General features: G+C 38.0%; 1 protein-coding gene across 1 annotated transcript; it reads left to right on the top strand.

The window, feature by feature from the left end:
- Positions 1–1,742: 1,742 nt before the first annotated feature.
- On the top strand, positions 1,743–2,492 carry LOC122647368. The gene is made up of 2 exons (XM_043840790.1): positions 1,743–1,824; positions 1,913–2,492. The coding sequence occupies exons 1-2, from the start codon at positions 1,784–1,786 to the stop codon at positions 2,469–2,471; spliced, it is 600 nt and encodes a 199-aa protein (XP_043696725.1). The 5' UTR covers positions 1,743–1,783; the 3' UTR covers positions 2,472–2,492.
- The last annotated feature ends 16,530 nt before the right edge of the window (positions 2,493–19,022 follow it).

The raw sequence follows: 19,022 nt of genomic DNA, 5'->3' as shown, positions 1-19,022 counted from the left end.
TTGAATAGAAATGCGTCCATGCCATAGACTACAAGTTCTGATTACTTAAGCGGGCGGAAATGGTGCGGGACCTTAAATTTGTGAGGACCAATTAAGCCCGACCAAAAACGACCGAGCATGACCAGTTGACACCCTATTCCACTATGGTAAATGTAAATGGGCCAGGCTTGGGCTTACCTCAGCCTAGTTTCATCTTAGCCCATGCATACCTTGATTCAGTTTTTAGGAAGGAATTGGTTCATTCAAACTAATTCTCGATCTGGCTGATGGAGATTCCAAGCAAAGTGATAAAGCATTCACAAAAGAGTCATTCAAACTTTCAGCCATAGAAAGTGGAATTGCTTATAAATTTGTATATAAATCGAAATTTAATCGGTTTAAGTGGTTTAATTTTTAAATCAAAATCGAATCATTTAACTAAAAATGGTCTCAATTTTAAACCAATATTAAACGATTTTCATGATTCCGATGTAAATGATTCGATTGAATTTCAATAAATGATTTCGGTTTGATTTTGACACCTTTGCTCCAAATTGGGGACCATTGAAAGCCCAAACTTGGTCTCAAAAAGTTCGGCCGTTACCCACCTGAACTCAACTGGTTAGACTGGAAATGGAGTCCTAAAATCCTAAACCCAATAAACTCGAGTTTAGTCCCTTTGCACTATGTACATGTGAGAGGCAACCACAAGTCCCATTTTTGCCATTCACAAAGGAGGAGGGGTATTTATGTAAACAAAAGGGACATGTGGGTTGCCTCTCAAATGTACGTTCACTAGCACGTACGTGCAAATGATTCATTTTCATCCTGGCCTCCTTAGAATCAGTCCCATTAGGGGTGAAACAGGGCTGGGCTGGGCCGGGTTTCTTAAAACCCTAGCCCAACCCTAAGTCCTCTTAGCTCAGCCCAAACCCAACCTGGCCCTAGGTCAGGCTGAGATATCTCAGCCCAGCCCCAACCCTGCCGGGCTCAGCCCAGCCTAGCCTGGCCCTGATTTATCCTGATCGGGCCGGGCTGGGCCGGGTTGGCCCTGATTGACCCTGATTTTTGCCAAGGGCTGGGTTGGCCCTAATTGACCCTAAAAATTTGTTAGGAGTTGGTTGGCCCTGACTTGCCCTGCTTTTATGCTTTTATGCTATTTACGTAGTCCCATTGGTTTGTTTCATACTCATTTGACTATTAGACTTTTCTTTTGGTTAAAAATTTTAGTCCAATCTTAAAATTGTAAATATTTTCGTTAAATAAATAAATTAGTCTTTTTTTTATTTTTATAAACCAATAGATAATTAGATACTAAAAAATTACAAAATGTAAATAATAAATTGTAAAGCATAACCTGACACAGGGTCGGGCCGGGTTGGGCTTAGCCCGAGGCTTCAACCCTGGCCCAGCCCGACCCTGACCTAGGGCCTGAAAATTTCAACCCTAATCCTCATGATTGAAAAATCCAGCCCCGGTCCTATTCGGGCTCAGGGCGGGCTCGGGCCAACAAGGCCGAACTTGCACCCCTAAGTGCCATGCATTATTAGTGTAACCCAAGTCCCTACCCTTCAACGAATTCTAGTTGCCAAACTCAAAAGTTTAACCCTTGGATCTCCATCACTATCCCATGCCGATTCCCCACTGTGACAAATTCCTAATTTCTCTCTCTCCCTCTAAAATTCCAACAAAAATCAAAAACAAAGCAAGGAATATTGCCTTTACCTTCCTTTTTCTGTCACGCAAGAAGAGCGCCCCATTCCTTTCTCTTGCTTCTTGTTTTATATGTGTCCCAGAACAAACAATGATTTTGGCAGCTGCAGAAGAAGATCAGATTATGGCACAGTAAGTCTTCAATCTTCTCTCTCTCTCTCTCTCTCTCTCTCGCTAATGGAGCTAATCAAAATCATGTTTTCCTTTGCAATAATTTCAGATCAGACACAAATACAAAACCCTACAGAACCACAACATCCATCTCTTCCTCTTCTACAACCAGCGTTCATGTGACAGCACTAGATGGCCTTGTGAACGTCAACTCACTCTTCACCATAGCAGTTTTCATGGGCATATCTCTAGCCACACCAGGTCAACACAGCCTCGAGAACAAAGGAGAATGCGATGCAGGCCTTGATGTAGCCAAACGCTTATTTTCCTTTGAAGTTGTTTCTTTCAGTTTCTTCCTCTTCTCAAGTTTAGTTGCTCAAGGATTGAAGCTTGCAATTGCTCTACTCAATAGTAAAGAGGTAGATGAGACCTTTAAAGCTCACATCAATCTGAAAGTCTTGAGGCTTGGGATGATAACATCTTCTGCTGGGTCTGTGATGGGTTGTGTATTCTTGGTATTATCAATGGTGAATGCTATAGAGATCAGGTTGGGATTGTTGTCTTGTGGTAGTGAGTATGCTGTTGGTACAGTAGCTGCTTTGGTTATGTTGGTATCTTCTGGTATTTTGGTTTATGTTTCCACTGCTGTCTACTCTTTTAGACGCTAAGAAAATATGAAATTAAGGAAAGGACCCTCTTCATGTTCTGTAGTGACCTTTGTGCTAAATGTAACCCATATAGATTATTAATGAATTTATTTTTTGTTGATGATATTTTTATTTTCTGTCGTGCTAATGCTGAAGACTTACTTACCATTAAAGTTGTTTTTTATTTATTCTGTGATCTTTCTGGTCAGGAGATGAACCTCTCTAAGAGTGGGATCTGCTTTAATAGAAATATTTCTAGCATTTATGTTCTATTATTGGCATCAAGGAAATGGACTCAGATTACCTTTACCTGGGAACAAACCTGTTCCACTCTAAATCAAAATCGAAGGATCTAAGAATAATTGTTAGCAGGATGAAAAGTAAACTATCTGTTAGGAAGTCTAATCATCTTTCTTTTGCTGGAAGGGAGATTTTTATTCAATCTAACCTTTTTCTATTCCTGCCTATACTATGTCTTGCTTTCTCTTTCCTAGAAAAACTAGTTTGCAAGGCTATTGATTCAGTCTGCCTAAACTTCTGGAATGGTTTTACACCGCAATCAAAAAATCCTTGCTTTATTTCTTGGGATAAAGAGGTAGGGGGTTTGGGCCTTTTGAAGGGCTGAGATTCATAATAAATCCCTTATTCTCAAGTTGGGCTGGAGACTTCTTAATAGTAGCGACGATTTATGGCCAAAATTATCAAGGGTAAATATTTCCCTTCACTATCATTGTTTGATCCTAAGGTTCAAGACAAGAAAGGATCTTGGATATGGAATGGAATTTCTCATATCTCTCCTTTTCTTTGCAAGATAGTTACTAGATTGGTTGGGAATGGCTCAGATTCATTCTTTTGGGTTGATCCTTGGATTCCAAATAATCCAAATTGGGTGCTATGGACTGGACACCAATGTTGATCCTAAAGCTCAAATTGATTTCTTTTGTCATGATAATGCTTGGGATTTGAGTTTTCTTATATCTTTCATTCCTACTTCTATTGTTGAGTCTATTTTATCTATTACTACAACATCTGATTCAGACAAGTAGAAATGCACTCTAGCCAAAGATGAGAAATTTACCACCAAGTTGGCCACTAAATTCTTATTCTTATAAAGTAACTAATTTCTCTAAACAGAAATCGTCTTGGTGGCGGTTTTTATGGAAACTCCCTGTTCATTCCAAATTTAAAATATTTTTTTTTGGCATATTTTAAATGCAGGTATCCCGATCAAGGCTCACATTTCGCAATGGTTACACATTGATCATCATTGTGTTTTCTGTGGATCCCATGTGGAATCCTATTGGCATCTTTTTTTATCATGAATATGGATCAAGCAGATATGGGCTGTGGGCCCTTTGGGATTGAGACCAGAATAATTTTCCGCCTCATCTTTGGAAAATCTCTATATCTATCTCTTTCATGCCAAACTATTGGACAAGCATTCTCTTAAATGATTTTTTTTTTTTCTTTCAATGGTTGTTATTACATGTTATTGTATTGGAGTTTTAGGAACAAAGTTGTGCATGGAACTATTAAATCCGACCCTAACTGGGTTCCTTTTAATGTCTCAAGATGTCTGACTGATTTGAAACTTTATCCCTCACCCCATAATCCCCTAGGTGATAAGTCTAATGATAATGATAATTGTGAAGTTTCTCTTGATTGGACAACAAAGTTCCTTATGTTACATTTTCCTGTTTTGATCTGCGCAGGAACTACTGACCTAGTTTTAAAAGGATCAGGATGGAGTTATTGGTTTTTTGGTAGAAGGAAGCATTATTTGGGTGGTACAGATATTGTGGATACAGGTCAGCATGTTTAAGCCATTGTGACAAGCATAGAGAGAGGGTTGAAACACGCTCAAGATATAGGGATTCAACTAAAAGAAGTGAGGCATGATTGTACAGAAGTGGACCGTTCGCTCCAAGAAACCAGCCTTGACACCTTGGCCCTAGTCACTTATTCCAAAGCTAATTAACATCACCTCTATTTCAAATGGAATTTTGTTTAAATGTATGCCTAACCCTAACATTCACCCTCTTTTTCTTGGCTAATTAGCTTGATTAATTTGAATCCAATTATGGACCTGTAACCAAACAACAGAATGTAAATGTCCATGCCTAGCCTATGAGACCCGATTAACTAAATGATATATTTTTTTTTTGCTAAAGATCAGCACGAATATATTAAAGATAAAAAAAGAATACAAGACAAAAAAGTCCAGGCATACCCGGACAGGTACAGAAACAAAAAGCTGAGGCCAAGAGCCTACAGCCAAAGAGAAGATCAAAAAGAACTAAGCCTTAAATCGCCAAGCCCCACAGGAAACACTACTCGAATCTAAACCGGGGCCTGCCCATTGCATCATCAGATAAAAATCTACAGGCTGAAGGAGGGAAATCAGAGACCCAAGGAGAGGACACACTACTCTTTGCCGCTACCTTAGCGAGGAAGTCTACTACCGGATTAGCTTCACGAAAATAGTGAGAGATCTTCCAATGGATTGAAAGAAGATAAGACTGCAAACCTAACCATTGCTGCCTAACAAACTAAGGGATAGAACCCGCATGGAGAGACTTCACGACTGATATGGAGTCACATTCCACCCATAACCGAGTCACCCCCATTTCCTTCGCTCTCAACAGACCATGCATCACAACCATGAACTCAGCCACATAGTTAGTCTTTGTGCCAAGGAAAAAATAGTAAGCTGACACCAAGGCTGCTCGATCATCTCTAAGAATACCACCAGCCCCGGCCCTACCAGGGTTTCCAAGCGAGCACCCCTCTGTGTTAAGCTTCACCCATCCTCTAGGGGGTTGAACCAACGCACTTCCGAAATGACCTGAGCAGGCTTTGGAATCACAGGAATGTCTAAACTTCTTGCACAGGACAGATCAAGCATAGAGGAGACCGGGTAGAAAAATTCCCTAGAGACCTCCCTTAGAGACACAAGAAAAGTGGAGAAGATATCAACCAGCCCCTTGGCATTCTCCTCAAATTTCCTGCAGTTCCATTCGGACCATAAGCAATACGAAATTAGAACCACACCGGACAGCCAAGCATCTCTCATGGGCATAGAACCGGCTTTCCTTTTCTACCACCCAAAGAACTCCAAAAGGGTCAAGGAACCCGGCCATTGAACATGAAAGAGTAACAAAAACCTCTCCCAAAGGCAACGAGCAAGAGGGCGCTCCAAAAAAATATGAACATCCGATTCCACATGGGCCTTACAAAATTCACATCGAGAAACCAAGGAAACCCCTTTGCGAGAAAACGCCATGTCCGTGGGTGTTTTACCATGCAACAAACGCCAAGCAAAGCATGAATGTCTAGGTAAGAGGAACTTATTCCACACCAAGCTACACCAAGGGATTTGAGGCCCTTTCTTCCTGAGCATCTCCCAAGCTGATTTAATAGAGAACACCCCCGATGAGGTGATACCCCACGAGCAAGAATCCGACAAACCCGAACTGGGCAGAATAATGCCATTTATCACGGCAAAAACATCCCTCAAAAAAGATGATTGGACCTGCGGGAGGGACCAAGAGCCTTCAACAATGAAGCTAGAAACCCTGGCATCTTTGTCCATGAAGAGATCCGCACCTAGACCAAAAGCATCGGCAATCGATTTACTTCCAAGCCAACATCCTTCCAAAAATGGACAGAATTATCATTTCCAATAACCCACCTTTCCTGCTATTTAATAAAGTCCCAAACTTTGCGGATACCAGGTAAGATCAAAGAGGACACGGAGAGAGGCTTTAGGCAGCCATCAAAGGAGAGAAATCTCGATCGCATGAATTTACAAACCATGGAATCATCATGCTGAATCGACCAAGCAAGCTTACACAACAAAGCCTTGTTAATGTCCCGGAGATGACGGATGCCTAGCCCTCCTTCCATTTTAGGCATGCAAACAGCGTCCCACTTGACTGACACAACACTTCTAGTCTCAATGTCACCCGACCAAATAAAGTTTTGGATCCAGCCCTCCATAAGGTTCACAAGGGAAGTGGGCCACCAATAAACTGAAAAGATGTGAACCGGAAGACTAAGAATCACGACCTCACAAGCTCCACTCTACCTGCAAAAGATAGAAGCGTGCCTTTCCAACCTGACAGCCGCTGCTTAAATTTATCAACCAGTGGCATCATTTTCTCCCTAGTAACCCTTCCCTTGAAAATTTCTGCACCCAAGTATCTGGTAAGGAGGTTACATAAGGGGATCTTGAGCAAATCCGAGATCCGCCATCTTCTGGAAGGGGTGATAGTGCCACAGAAAAGCTTGTTTTTTTCAAGATTGAACTTCTGCCCTGAAAAACCTTGATATTTCTCCAGAAAGGAGTGCAACTCTTTAATGTACCTAATAGAATCATTCATAAAAATAAAGACATTGTCAGCAAACAATAGGTGTCCTGGAGTAGGGATACCCCTAGGGCCTCTCAAGGGGAGAAGCTTTTTATCCTCCACTAACCGGTTCAAACCTCAGCAAAGGACTTCCTCCACCAGAATGAATAATAAAGGGGAGAGCGGGTCACCATGTCGCAGCCCTCTTTCCACTCCAAAAAAACTAACTGGTCCTCCGTTTACAAGGACAGAAATCCTAATAGACGACAACAAGGTGTGAAGCCACAGAATCCATCGATCACTGAATCCAAATCTTCACAAAACCAAGAATAGAAACTTCCAAGAAAGAGAGTCATAGGCTTTCTGCACATCCAACTTAAGACCAATGCCACCCCCTGACCGTCTTGTGCATGAGGTTACTCAGTTCGGAAGCCAAGCAAATATTGGTGGAAATGACTTTACCTTTCTGAAACGCACCCTGCTCCTCAGAAATAAAGCGTGGGAGAAACACCCCAATCTATTTGCCAAGATTTTAGTGATAATTTTGCAGAAGAAATTCTCCATGCAAATAGGCCAAAATTTGTCCAGGGATATAGCATTCTCCACCTTAGGAATAAGGGTAATAAAGCAATTATTAACCCATTTAGGCATAATACCCTCCCTGAAGAAATTAGCCACCACTTTCCCTACATCGCTACCCACCACATCCCAGCATCGTCTAAAGAAAGAGCCATGAAAATCATCCGGTCCAGGCGAGCTATCTGGGTTAAGGTCCCACACCACCATCTTCACTTCATCAAGGTCAGGTACCAGGTCCAAAGTAGCCCTATCCTCCACACCCAACACCTGGGGGATGACATCCAGGATCTCCAAGTGCTCAACAAGCGGAACCTCCTTATGAAAATCTTTAAAGTACTTGCTCACAAAATCAGCCACACCTGAAGGATCTGACACAAGGGCACCATCTCTCAATTTAAGGCATTTAATCTGATTTCTAGCTCTCCTAATAACTTTCGAGAGGTGAAAAAATTTGTAGTTGCGATCACCCAAATTAGTGGGGACCGATTAAGCTTGACCGGTTGACACCCTCGGAGTGGTATCATTCTAGGTTTCACTCTCCCCTTTCATCATAAGGCGTGGTTCTGCCCCTTCTTCTTCTTGAAGAGAAATATAGGCCCACTGGCATGGCATTAAGTGGTTAGATCTATATCTATCATGTGGTAAATTAGTTAAGCCCAAATTTGTGTATAAGTAGGTCCCATAGCACCTTGACTAGATTTTGGATCACCTATCTGTACGTATATGCTTCACATATGTTTAGGTAATGATATGTGTCCTTTGCTTCCATATATGTCATTCCATGCACTCTTAAATGTATGAGTAGGTGATCCGGATTATCCAGTTTACCTATTACATTTGAACTTAGTCAAAATTGCATATGGCAATATACAACTTTAAAAAGTTATCAAATTTTGAAAAATAAATAGGTGGCTAAAAATACAAGGCAAAGATGCCCACATCTGGAAGGTAAATGATTGAGTTTTGTTATACTAAAAAACCAAAAATGATTGAGTTTTGTTGTGAAAATTTACATGTGATCAATCTAAAATCATACCTTTTATGTTCAACGGTTGGTTTTGTCTAATCATCCTTTCATGTCGCACTTTTGGTGGCCGGTGCATAGAAGCTTCCATTAGTACGTAAACCGCCCACAAAAGAATTTAACATTTGGATTTTTTTTTTTGGGTGAAAACCCTCTTGGATTTTATGGGCGCTTAAACTTCAAAGATTTGTTAAACCTAAGTTCAATGGGTAAATGACTTTATAGGTTTGGGAAAAGTTAATCATCACCAGGGTTTGTGAATTTTTAGTCTTTGGTTAAAACACCACAACTTCAATAACCAAAGAGAAGCCTACAATGCGCTAAAAACAAAAAAAAAAAAAACAATGCGCTAAAAACATCTAAAAACAATGGAAGGAATCATTATACTTGTAGGTCCTGTCTGGTTGCAAGGGAAATAAAAGGAAAGAAAATGAAAATTTTCAAACCTAAAATGGAAACTTTTGTAACTAGTATATAACATTATTGTACCAACAATTCCAAGTCATTCCAAATTTGATTATTAAATTTTTAGTTTACTTTGCATCCAAATCCCTTAGATTTGCAAAGTAAGGTCCCTTGCATTATGGATGCTTCTTGAGTTTGGAGAAAAATTCTCAAATATAGGCACATTGTGTTTGACCAAATCTAGATTTCCATTAATGACGATTTTGACACTTTATCTTTGGCTTGATAATTGACATCCTAATGGTATGCTAATTAAAAAAAAATATGATGATAGAATTTGATATGATGCTGGTTCGAATAGGTTTATAAAGGTGTAATCTATTCTTCGGGATGATATCTGGATTCCCGGCCCTAGAAATTCTCATTCTCTCATTGTGGTCTACAGTAAGTTTCCTAATATCCGTTTTCATTTGAGGTTTAGAGGAAGGATTTGGTTCAATTCGTGCTAACTGTACAAAAAATTCTTCATCTTCTTCTTGGAGTTCAGTCAGATCTAAAGCCTCTACGGTTCCTTAGTGTAGGATGATATGGTTTAGGTCTTCCATCCCAAGACATTCTTTTACTGCTTGGAGAGCTATGATCAATTCTCTTCCCACTCAAGAGTTTCTTCTTCAAAGGAATTTGTCAATTCCAACTTGTGGTCTCCGTTGGAATTCCCCAGATAATGTGGGATCATTTATTCTTCTTTTGTCCCTTCTCCAAGTCTGCCTAAGTGGTATTCTTAGAAAATTGTAGTCTATTCGTAGAGCTATCCTTCCTTTTGACAAAGAATGAAAGTAGATAATGAAAATATTTAATGGCAAAACCCCTATACCGCTCTTGGAAAGTTGGCTTTTAGTGCAATGATTTATCATATCTTATGGGACATTATTTCATTTGAGAATAGAAATAAAAGTAACCACAAATGTGTTATTTGTTCTAATACTAGTAGAAATAGGCATCTTACAACTCTTGGGAACTTCTTCTTATTTCTCTCTATGGTTTTGTTGTACCATACACTTCTTCTTCGTTGCTTTTTTCTCTTCGACCCCCTATTTTTTTTTCTTGTTTTTTTGTATCCACCCTCTTTGGTTTGTTGTTTCGTCCTCAGGGTTCTCTTATTCCTCCCTTGATTAGTTTTGGCGGCTATTGAGTTGTGTTTCTTGTCTTTTCTTTTCTCTAATATATTATCCAATCACCTAAAAAAAGTATATTTGAAAAGTATATTTACTTAAAGGCCATGGTATAACCATGCCAACAAAGCTACTTTGTTCTAAATTTGATTCTTTACACACACCACAAAAGGGGCAAATGCAATAAGACCATGGAGGAAACCATTTTCTTTGCAAAAGTAGAGACCATTCCTTTCAGTTTTCCATGGGATCGCAATCCCAACAAAGCTACTTTGTTCTAAATTTTAATATTTCTCCCTTCTTTAAATAGCTAATAATCTCCCAAATTAACTGAGATTCTTCCAAAATATGTTCATTTTTTTTTTGGAGTCTTATATGTCTTTATTTTGATGAACAACATTACATGTAAATCTTTAACTTGTCAAATTTTACATGTAAATAAAAATTTCATTTTGAAAAATTCTCCAATATTTGTTTGCAAAAGGTAAAATATGATGTAAAATAACATTGTATGATTTTTCAACCATATATTTTACATCGTAAAATCATTTTAAAATAAATACATAAACATCATTATAACCAAATTTGTATTATGCAGCCCTTGTCATATGGTTGTGAGAACCATATGTTGAGGTTCCAACAAATACAAACGCAATACATTTGTTTTATCCAAGGCAACAAAAGGGTTCCTCAAGATATTGAAATTTTTGAGGGAAGATTTTACGGTCAACTTGCACTTCAAATTTGTTTGCGAAAAAAAAATCCAGAAATGTATAATCACTTTGGATTTGTTTGGTTGCAAGGGGAATTAAAGGGAAGGGAAGTGAAATTTGTAAACCTAAAAAACAAACTTTTGTAATCATTACTCCTTGTGACTATATCACTAAGGCTAAATCATTCCATATTTGGTTATGATGCATCCATTTCCCTTTGGTTTAAAATGTAAAATAAAAATATTATATGTAAAATGCATCAGGAAAATATCACCTCAATTTGTCTGCCGGTCAATTTCCTCGATTCCCTCTAATAAAGGGAGGTGGACCCCACCCCGGGCAGTGTGTTCGGACAGGGGCTAAGGTGGTCATTTCTGTCCCCCTATTAGATGGACTTGAGGAAATTGAGGGGCAGGCAAATTGAGGGGATAAAGATCCAATGTATCATTATAAAATATGGTAAGAAATTTAAGTAGTTTATACAAAGGGTTTCAATTGGTTGGGCACGGTCAGGCCTATCTGGGCCTCACGGTACTTAAAGCCTGCAACGTGACCATCCGTTTAAGTATTTGGGCCAGGCCTGGTTGGACTATAATCGGGCCTTAACCGGGCTATGGGCATGTTTAACTCTAAACGGGCCTTAACGGATTAAGAATAATAGAATAAACAACTTATATTTTTCTTCCGAGCTTCTTAGGTTTATTAGTTTTTTTATCAACGGTGAAAAAAATATCCTAATCATGTGGTCCTAAAAATATGGGTAAATAAGTTAATCAAGAAATCAATAAAAGTCCAGTGTCTTGTGGGCTTACTCATGCAGATATCAATCAAAGTCCAATGTCTTGTGGGCTTATTCATGCTAAATGGGATCAAGCTACTGCATCAGTTTTGATATGAGAGTGAGACCATATTATAACCTATTCTATCGACCAAGAGCTGAAAATTCTCAAGACCCATATTAAGTTAAAAACTGATCGATCATCCAAAAACTAAACACGCCACTAAATTTTATAAATATTCAGTTCACGAGGTTTCGAAACTAGCAAGTAGGTCGGGCTAAGCTCGGTTGCGTTAAGTTGGGGTAGCATTTGGTCGGTCTGGTCGGTCGCTTGACAGACTAGGACCCCACATCGGGACCGCTCGGTTACTAAACGTGTCGGGCTTTAGCCAGGTGGACTTGATTCGTTCTGCCTACCTGGGCCTAGAATTGACACCCCTAATTTATGCAATTACATGGGATAATTATTACAAAAGTTTCTTTTTTGATTTAAAATTTTTCTCTTCACTTCCCTTTAATTTCCCTAGCAATCAATCGTAGTCTTTAGTCTTCGAAAACTTTCTTTCCTGAATATTTTTATAAACATAAAAACAAGCAATAGAAAAAGTGGATTTTATAATAAAATATTGTTTTCCATTTTACACCGAAAAAAAAATTATATATTGATGTGGGACTCGAAATATAATTATATTATTCTCTCTCTCTCTCTCTCTCTTTTTTCTAAGGAGAAGGGGAAGGTGACACTAATGAAACACAATGGTTCCAGACCTGTAATCCCCTTTGAGAAATTTCTTCTACATGGGATTCATTCTTATCGACCAATTCGATCACCTTCACTAAAGCCAAATGGCAGTCTTTCCCCATTTCTACAACCTTGTGGCAGCAATATCCATCAAGTGGACTATTCTTATAAATGGCATCAACGATCGGTTGACCACATTTCTCAGGTATGACTTTCACGCAATTCTTCACATAACCATAAAAACCTGGTTGAGGTTCTGGTGGAATCTCTGTCTCACCCTCCTCCGATACCGGTGACGGTTCCGGTGCAACATATTCCTCTGGTACCTCATAATCATCTTCCGGTGATTCTGCAGGTTCACCAAATCCCTCCAATGTGTAATCTTCAATATCTTCATCAGATGGTGACGGTGCTTCTATGTCCCTAGACGCGAGAAGTACCGGAATAATACTTGCAAAGGTGAAGAAGAAGAAGAAGAAGAAGAACACCATTCTTGCCATGTTGCTTTAACCTTAACTGATGTCCTTTCTTTCTTTTCCTTTTCCTCTGTTAGCTGATGAGAATGAAAGAGATTTGTGTTGTTCTTATATGGTTGGACTCATAGGAGAAGATCCTTACTTTTTGTAACGTTTTCATGGGCTTCTCTACGTTTGGTTCTTCTTGTAATGAGGATTAATTAACAATAATAAATGGTTATTTATTATTTTTAATTAGTAATTAAGTAGTAACAACTTAATTAACAAGTTAAGTCAGTTAAGGCTCCATTAAATTTTAGGGGTATCACATGGGTCAGGCCAGATATAGCCCAGCTTTAGATTTAGCCAAAGAATTGGTCTAAGATCTGACCCAAGATTCAGTTTGGAGGTTTGGCAACCTTAGCCCAGCCCAAATTCCAAGAGCTTAGCATACCTCTATCAGCCTGGGTTTTGTTTCTGTATTCTCAAAATTTAAATTACTAAACCATTTATTGGACCTAAAAATTATTGAAAAAAATTAAAAAAAAAAAAAGTATGTCAAACCATGTTAAGGAAAACCCGGCTCATTTCACCGTGCCCTTGTTTGGGAGTTGGGAGCTTTCCAATATTTTTTGTAGTCAACCAAAAAAAAAATAAAAAAAAAATGGCCAAATGTTCTCTGTGCTGAGGGCACAGGCTGCGCCCAGACACATGGAGATGGACAAAATTGATCATCCAACCCCCCTGAATGGCAAGAATACCCAGCCCATGTGTCTGGGTGCAGGATGCACTGTGGCACAGAGAACATCAACCCAAAAAAATTATATCTTTTGTAATTTTACTTGGACTGATGATTTGGTAAAAACTTCAAATCAATTGGGATAAAAATCCTCTCCAATTCTTAGATTGAGCAATGTGATGTAGTTTAGAACGGTACCTTTAGAGAGTGACCATGGTTTTAGTGCACGGAATCGATAAAATTAGAGATGTAAACGGATCGAATTCGGTCGGGTGGTGGCATTATCATATTCGTATCCGTTTATATTTGGACGGATTCGGATAATATCCTATCGGTTTTCTGATGGATTTGGATAATTTTTGGATAATGACTTTTTAAATACAGATTCTCCTAAATTGATATGAACGCAGAGCGAAAACGAATTTTCGACTATCCGTTGACATCTTTACCGTTTTTATGATGAGGGTTAAGATTGAGACTTGAGAGTTCAATAACTACCATTTCTTCTACTCTTCTTAGTCTTTGATTTTCTCACATAGATATGTGATTTCATGTATCACATTGTATAAAACAACATATATAAACCAATAGAAAATATAGAAAAAGAATCACATTATCTTAACTTATAAAATTATAAAAATAAGATAACAAAATCCAATAAAGTAACTTAAAAAGATAAACGGACACAAAGATATGTTTCAAATACCAATAAGGTAACTTAAAAAGATAAACAGAGACAAAGATATGTTTCAGATATTTTATTACCGTCGGGATTGCTAAACGAATCGGATAATAATCGGTCGAATAAGGGGATTATCATATTCGTATCCGATTAGTTTTTAATAGGTTTATTCGGATTTTGGCAAAACTCAAATCAATTGGGATACAAACCTCTCCAATTCTTAGATCGAATATGGTGCAATGATACCTTTAGAATATCCGTTTACATCTCTAGATAAAATCGATACGAAACCCATATGGTATTGGCCTGGATCGGCTATATCGGACAACTTTGCCCCTGATTCTCTTTTAAAATACCGATACAGTATCGATACGGTATTGGTATCGATGAGTAGCAAAACCAGTACGTACACAGGTGATACTGATACCGATACCTCAAACCATGAGAGTGACACATGGCATTTTTGGATCATGCGGCTGATGTTAAAGAGACCCATTAAGTGCAAGTGAAACTCGTATTACATCCGGATCTGAGGTTGACCCGTCCGATTTGAATCCCCAAACGATGATGACAAACACTCTATGTTGTTGTCCTTTTCTTCTCCAGGAAACCTTCATGGCCGTCCCACCTTCTTCTCCTTCCCTTCTTCTTCTTCTACTTTCTTTTAAAACACCATCTAACTGAATCCATCACCATGCCTATTCCCATTTCTCATCTAAACCCTAACTTGCAAACCATCTCTTCTCCATTTTCCCCTATTCTTCTCCCTGCATTTGGGTTTTCAGGCAAAGGCAGGCAGCTTCCACAGGAAGAAGAGAACCAGGGATGGTCACTTCAGATGGATGGATTTCTGGCGAAGGTTGGTCATAACGAGTACGATGCGATGAACAAAGCAAAAATAAAAATGGGGGAACGGAGGATGGTGCAGATCAGAAATGAACAAAATAACCATAAAAATAGAATAAGAGAAACAAGAAATTAAGCTATAAAGGAGTTTCAGGGGGAAGAATACCTGAAGAGATGGCTGGATTTTCGAAAATTGGCGAGAGCTTATGATGCAGATCGATGGCTCAGAGAGCAAAGCAGAGATGAACCGAATCAGGAGGATGGGAAAGTTACATTACAGACCCAAATAAAGGAAAACAGAATAAAAGAAGAAAAAGAAACGGAGGGCGAGCTTGACGCTGGATTTGTAGCAACGCTGGCAACGTGACCGTCGAACGAGACCTTCGTCCAGCGAATCACCAACTCTTCGATTCGTACACCATTCCAACGGCCATCGTGGACTTGACTCTTGACTCTGAACTCTCTACTGGCCCTCTCCATTCTTCTTCTCTGCTGATTTGGGATTTGGTGGATTTTTTGGATTCAAAGCGGGCGGGTCATCTGAGAATATCGGGATATAATATGGGCATCACTTGAAATTAATGGGTCATTTTAACTTGAGTCGCACGATCAGAAAATGCCATATGTCATTCTCCTAGACCAGCACTGCACCGCACTGCTTGATCCAAGAATTGGAGAGGCTTTTTATCTAATCAATTGCCTAACCATTGGACCAATGAAACACTTAAGGGTGTCATTTAAAATTGAAACCGACCGTTTAAAATTGAATCGAACCAATCCAAATTATATCGGTTCAGTTTTGATTTCAAAATCTGAAATCTTTCATTGGTTCAGTTTAATGATTGAAATCGCCAAACCAAATTGAATTACCCATTTTCAAATCGAATAATTAATGTGGATGATAAACTTTATTCCATTTTAATGTTTAAAAAATGTTTAGTGGATTATGACTAACAAACAAGGGGTTCTATTGTTGTAAAGATGTAGAAAGTTTACCCAAACACCAAAAACATTGCCCAAACCGAATACAAATCGGGGTCAAGATGGAATAAAATAGAACTGTGTTAGTTTAAATCTGGTTTGGAAAAACATTCTCTTATAAGAGGTTGAAGTTTGACCTTTAATTGTTCTTTGAATTTCAACAACCTTTTTCTTTCCCTTTAACTTGAAGAAGTTGTATTTCTTCATAGCCAAGACTACCTTTATTTTGAGGTCCTTTTTGGGATGTTTCCCAAAATGTATACAATGTAGAGGTCAAGTCTTCGTTTTCCTTTTCCAAGGTAGCAATATATGCATTTATTTCTTGCCAAAAAAAAAATATATGCATTAAATTCTTCTGCTTTTGTATGTAAACAAGTAACTTCTTTTTCTATTGCAACCTTTGAAACTTCTAATTTGCAATTAGCATAATACAAAGATTCAAATACGACTCAACTCAATTTGTTCGTGCTTGTATCTTTCTGGTTCGTTTCTCTCTACAACTGTTGTGCAATTACAGGTATTTTTCTATCTCTGTATATCTTATTAGTCTTACAGTATATGCTTTGTATAACAATATTTACTTAAAGGCCATGGTATAGCCATGCCAACAAAGCTACTTTGTTCTAAATTTGATTCTTTACACACACCACAAAAGGGGCAAATGCAATAAGCCCATAGAGGAAACCCTTTTCTTTGCAAAAGTAAGACCATTCCTTTCAGTTTTCCATGAGATTGCTATCCCAACAAAGCTACTTTGTTCTAAATTTTAATATTTCTCCCTTCTTTAAATAGCTAATAATCTCCCAAATTAACTGAGATTCTTCCAAAATGTGTTCATTTTTTTTCTGGAGTCTTTTCACCGATATGCCATTATTTTGATGAAAAACATTACATGTAAATCTTTCACTTGTCAAATTTTACATGTAAATAAAAATTTCATTTTAAAAAATTCTCCAATATTTGTTTGCAAAAGGTAAAATATGATGTAAAATAACATTGTATGATTTTTCAACCATTTCTTTTACATCGTAAAATCATTTTAAAATAAATACATAAACATCATTATAACCAAATTTGTATTATGCAGCCCTTATCATATGGTTGTGAGAACCATATGTTGAGGTTCCAACAGATACAAACGCAATACATTTGTTTTATCCAAGGCAACAAAAGGGTTCCTCAAGATATTGAAATTTTTGTGAGGGAAAATTTTACGGTCAACTTGCACTTAAAATTTGTTTGCGAAAAAAAAATCCAGAAATGTATAATCCCTTTGGATTTGTTGGTTGCAAGGCGAATTAAAGGGAAGGGAAGTGAAATTTGTAAACCTAAAAACGATACTTTTGTAATCATTACCCCATGTTACTATATTACTTTGCATCCATTTCCCTTTGGTTTAAAATATAAAATAAAAATATTATATGTAAAATGTATCATTATAAAATATGGTAAGAAATTTAAATAGTTTATACAAAGGGTTTCAATTGGTCAGGCACAGTTGGGCCTATTCGGGCCTCACGGTGCTTAAAGCCTGCACCGTGATCGCCCGTTTAAGTATTTGGGTCGGGCTTGGTCGGGCTATAATCGGGCCTTATTCGGTCTGTGGGCATGTTTAACTCTAAACGAGCCTTAACAGATTAAGAATAATAGAATAAGTGATTTATATTTTTCTTCCTCGCTTCTTAGGTTTATTAGTTTTTTATCAACAGTTAAAAAAAATCCTAATCATGTGGTCCTAAAAATATGGGTAAATAAGTTAATCAAGATATCAATCAAAGTCCAATGTCTTGTGGGCTTACTCATGCAGATATCAATCAAAGTCCAATGTCTTGTGGGATCAAGCTACTGCATCAGTTTTGATATGAGAGTGAGACCATATTATAACCTATATGTGTGTATTAATAACCTATTCCATCGACCAAGAGCTGAAAATTTTCATGATGCATATTAAGTTAAAACCTGATCGATCATCCAAAAACTAAACACGCCACTAAAATTTATAAATATTCAGTTCACAAGGTTTCAAAACTAGCAAGTAGGTAGGGCTAGGCTCGGTCGCGCTAGGTTGGGGTAGCATTTGGTTGGTCGGTTGATAGACTAAGACCCCATATGGGGACCACCCGGTTACTAAACATATCAGGCTTTAGCCAGGCGAGCTTGATCAGTTCTGTTTGCCTGGGCCTAGAATTGGCACCCCTAATTTATATAATCACATGAGATAATTATTACAAAAGTTTCTTTTTCGGTTTAAAAATTTTCACTTCACTTCACTTTAATTTCCTTAGCAACCAATCGTAGTCTTTAGTCTTCGTAAACTTTCTCTCCTGAATATTTTAGCCATATAAAAAGGGGACGATTTTCATGCACGGTCGTGTATAAAAGGAATCTTTTACACTGATTTTTACTAACCGTCAGATTAAAGTGTTTTAATCTGAACCGTCCAACATTAAAGTAATGGTAGAGACTTCTCCTATCCGGTTACCTTTTAGTTACTTGTTCAAACTTTTTCAAATATGTGTAAAAGACTAGTGTTTATCAACATGATTAAAAAAAATAAACGAAACAACTTCCTTTTGTTTTTTTTTTCCTGCAACTCCATTTTTTAAACACGTTCTCCTCACCTCTTCTGCAACTTACGGCTCCCCCAATCTCTCTTAACTCTGGCCAAGACAGTAAGGGTTTCATGTGTGATGGAATTTTGCCCATCCTCATGCCCTTTCCCTCCTGCCCGTATTCTCCCCTCTTCTGCAACTTGCTTCTTCAACTTTCAATTTCTGAAAGCTAGGGATTTGAACATGGACTTCTTCAAGTCCTTAGCTTTGTGGTGTGAATCATAGAATTGGGAACGCAGTTTCAAGAATCGGGAATTGGATCTAGGAATTGACCAATTTAAATCGGAATTGGTTGTGACCGACTTACCAATTTAATCGAGAGAGATGGCAAAAAATATCGAACAAAATGGTGATCATTTTTTTTTTCAGTAAAGAAAAGGATGATCAATTTCATTGATTAGATACAATAGATTTCTTCATCATGGACAAATCCCAGATTTGATACAAAATAAGATTAAAATGAAAAAAAAAAAAGGTACTTCGAAACTGAAATTT

This window comes from Telopea speciosissima, unplaced genomic scaffold (assembly GCF_018873765.1).
Source record: "Telopea speciosissima isolate NSW1024214 ecotype Mountain lineage unplaced genomic scaffold, Tspe_v1 Tspe_v1.0035, whole genome shotgun sequence".
Lineage (NCBI taxonomy): Eukaryota > Viridiplantae > Streptophyta > Magnoliopsida > Proteales > Proteaceae > Telopea > Telopea speciosissima.
The sequence above is the reverse complement of the archived record's forward strand: the minus strand, read 5'-3'. Positions and strand labels throughout refer to the sequence as shown.

Excerpts from the sequence above, each read along its gene's own strand:
- LOC122647368 (XM_043840790.1), top strand. The coding sequence starts at position 1,784 with ATGATTTTGGCAGCTGCAGAAGAAGATCAGATTATGGCACA. Across the intron at positions 1,825-1,912 it reads GAAGATCAGATTATGGCACA|ATCAGACACAAATACAAAAC; the intron begins GTAAGTCTTCAA and ends CAATAATTTCAG.